A 2714-nucleotide genomic window follows, 5' to 3' on the forward strand; every position below is an offset into this window, starting at 1 on the left:
TCTTTCTCACTCTTTCTCACTCGTTCTTTTTCATAGAGTCGGAAGGCGAGGGCGAGTCGTTTTTTCGTTGGTGTAAGGGGCACCTGCCTTATCATGCGAATGATAGAGAAATCCACCTAGATACATCCGCAGATCTAGATAGATATAGATTAAAGATAGATTAAAGATAGATTAAAGATAGATAGATGTGTAGGTGTGTGTGAAAACGGATATACCTGCCTCTTTTTTCTTGACTGTAGATACAGTAGACAAGCGCCTGCATGCGTTTTTTCTTGTTTTGCGTGGGAATGTTTTCTCTCTTCTCGTATTTCTCTTCGTTTCTAGCTTCTTTGTCGTCGTGCTTCTTCGCCACGTGTTCTTCTTCTTTCTTCCTCCTCGGCGTCAGTCTTCTTTTGCATGTGTGTGAGAAAGGGACAGAAGAGAAGAGAGACAGGGGAGCCTGGGGGTGTGCAAAGAAGCAAAGAGAGAAAGCATGAAAGAATGAAGGAGGAGGCAACACAAGCGAGAGGACAGCATGAAAGAAAGATTTATATCTTTCTACTTCCCTTCTCTTCTTCTTCTCCTCTTTTCGTCTTCTTTCTTTCTTTGCTTTTTTCGCAAATTTTTCCAACGTACACATGATCGATGAAGGACGGCAATCCCCACCATAGAACTACAGCAACCCCGTCGTGAATTCCCTACCTGTCTATATCTAGATACCTCTCTTTACGTCTATATCCATGTATAAGTGTAGATATCTGTATATCTGCATATAGGAGAAAAGCGAAGAAACAGCAATGAGAAGAAGGCATCTTCTTTCTCACTCTTTCGAGTGTCTGTACATGAGGATTGTTGTGTTGGTCCTTTTTTTCTTTCTCTTTCTTTTCTTTCTGTTCTGTAGATACACCCGAGAGAGAGAAGAGCCGTCTACTTCACTTCGTCGTTGTAGGCGGGGGACCAACAGGTGTAGAGACAGCAGCTGAATTTGCCGACTTCATTCTCGAAGATATGAACAAATACTTCCCTCAGGTAAACAAAGTCACTCTTCAACCCCTCGCGAACCAAAATGACACAAAGACAGAAAGAAAGAAACGAGAAGAAGAGGGAGAAAACAAAAAGAAAGAAAAGATAGGAGGGAAAGAAAAGTTGACTTCTCTTTTTCTTTCTTTCTTCCTTGTTCTGGGGTGTATGTACGTCTATATGAAGGAGGACGATGTATGAGGAGAGGTGTATGTACACCGCGTGTTTCTTGGGACGGTAGCTTCTTCTGCCTCACGGAGATCTGCATGTGGATCTACATAGATTAATGAATAGATAGAGAGATAGATAGATAGATAGCAGAGTCAAGGAGGTGTTTGAATGGATTTCCTCTCTCTTTGCTCTTCTTCTTCTCTCGCCCTCTCTGCTACCTTTGTATGTCTGTAGAAGATGTTCGTTCTTTCTCTCCTCTCCTTCTCACGAAGTCTCTCTCAGCTTCTTCTTCTCGGCAGCTTTCGCTTCTCCTAGTCTTTCACTTTCTTCTTTACGGCCTTGTTTTTTTATAGACACACACTCAATCATCTTTCTCACTCTTTCTCACCCTTTCTTTCTTTCTTTCCATTGTCTAGTAGCTTCTTTCTTTTCTTTCCTTCTTTTCCTTCACCCTATTGTTTCTTTGTGTGTGCGATTTCTTCCCGTCTCTTTTTCGTTCTCTCGCGGGGTGTATGTACAGCTGGCAGCTTATGTGAACATCAGTTTGATTGAAGGGGGAAAGAGATTACTAGGGACGTATCCTCTGGAGATTTCGTCCTTTGCAGAGAAGATTCTTTCAGACGATCTTCACGTCAAACTCTTTCTCAACTCCACTGTCGTAGGGGTGGATAAAGACTCCATTCGATTCGTCAAGAACGTCTCTAGGGACAGCCACAATTCCAGCCTGGGGAAGGACAAGGCAGAAGGAGAACAGAAGACACAGGTATGAAAAGAAGACCTTTTCTGGGCGAGAAATCTTTCTCAATTGCCTTCTGCAGGAAAGAAAGAAAGAGAGACGGAAGTTAAGATGAAAGAGAGAGGAAAGAAAAAGGAGATGTAGAAGGAAAGGAGAAAGAAAGGGAGGTGTAGAACGAAAGGAGCAAGAAAGTGAAGAAGAAAGCGATATACGGGAAGATGACTCGAGAGAAAGAGAGAAGATAGAGAGGGGGGCTTTGAGACTCTATTCGTAGGGAGCTCATTCAGACAGAGATATACAAAGATAGATTAAAGACAGACAGATATTCAGATAGATAGATAGATAGATAAAGATAGGTAGATGGACAAATGGATAGTAGATAGGAGGAAGTAGAAAGATCTCTCTCTCTACATGTGCATGTGTATAGACTTGGATGTCTGCATGTAAATGCCGAGTTCTTATACATATATACATATATACATATAGATATGTATAGAGAGCCTCGATACATAGCATATCTGGAGATGTATGGAGAGATGTATGCTTGATAGAGAGAAAGGTCTTTTTCGTAGCGCTTGAAGTAAGATCCGAAATTTTACCGCATCTGCCTTTGATCTATCTATGGATCCCCCGGGGTACCAGGTATTTCTCTTCCTCCATGTAGACTCTTTGGATATCTATCTGTCGCTGTGTCGATGTAGGTATATATACAAATGCATACATCTCCAAAGACGTACATTCATATATGTCTACACTTGCATACCGTTCCATTTCTTTCATCCTTCTTTCTCCTCGTCTTTCTTTCTTT

The 2714-nt window shown here is 41.7% G+C and overlaps 1 protein-coding gene across 1 annotated transcript in view; it reads left to right on the forward strand.

Moving 5' to 3' along the window:
- Positions 1–2714, forward strand: part of CSUI_006121 (nadh dehydrogenase (ndh2-ii)) — a 14429-nt gene that overhangs the window by 5891 nt on the left and 5824 nt on the right. The window contains exons 5-6 of the mRNA XM_068066286.1: positions 881–1008; positions 1691–1933. Of these exons, the coding sequence (XP_067921739.1) occupies positions 881–1008; positions 1691–1933 (371 nt within the window). The remainder of the gene's footprint in view (positions 1–880; positions 1009–1690; positions 1934–2714) is intronic.

The sequence above is a fragment of the Cystoisospora suis genome (genome assembly GCF_002600585.1).
Source record: "Cystoisospora suis strain Wien I chromosome Unknown contig_3050, whole genome shotgun sequence".
NCBI lineage: Eukaryota > Apicomplexa > Conoidasida > Eucoccidiorida > Sarcocystidae > Cystoisospora > Cystoisospora suis.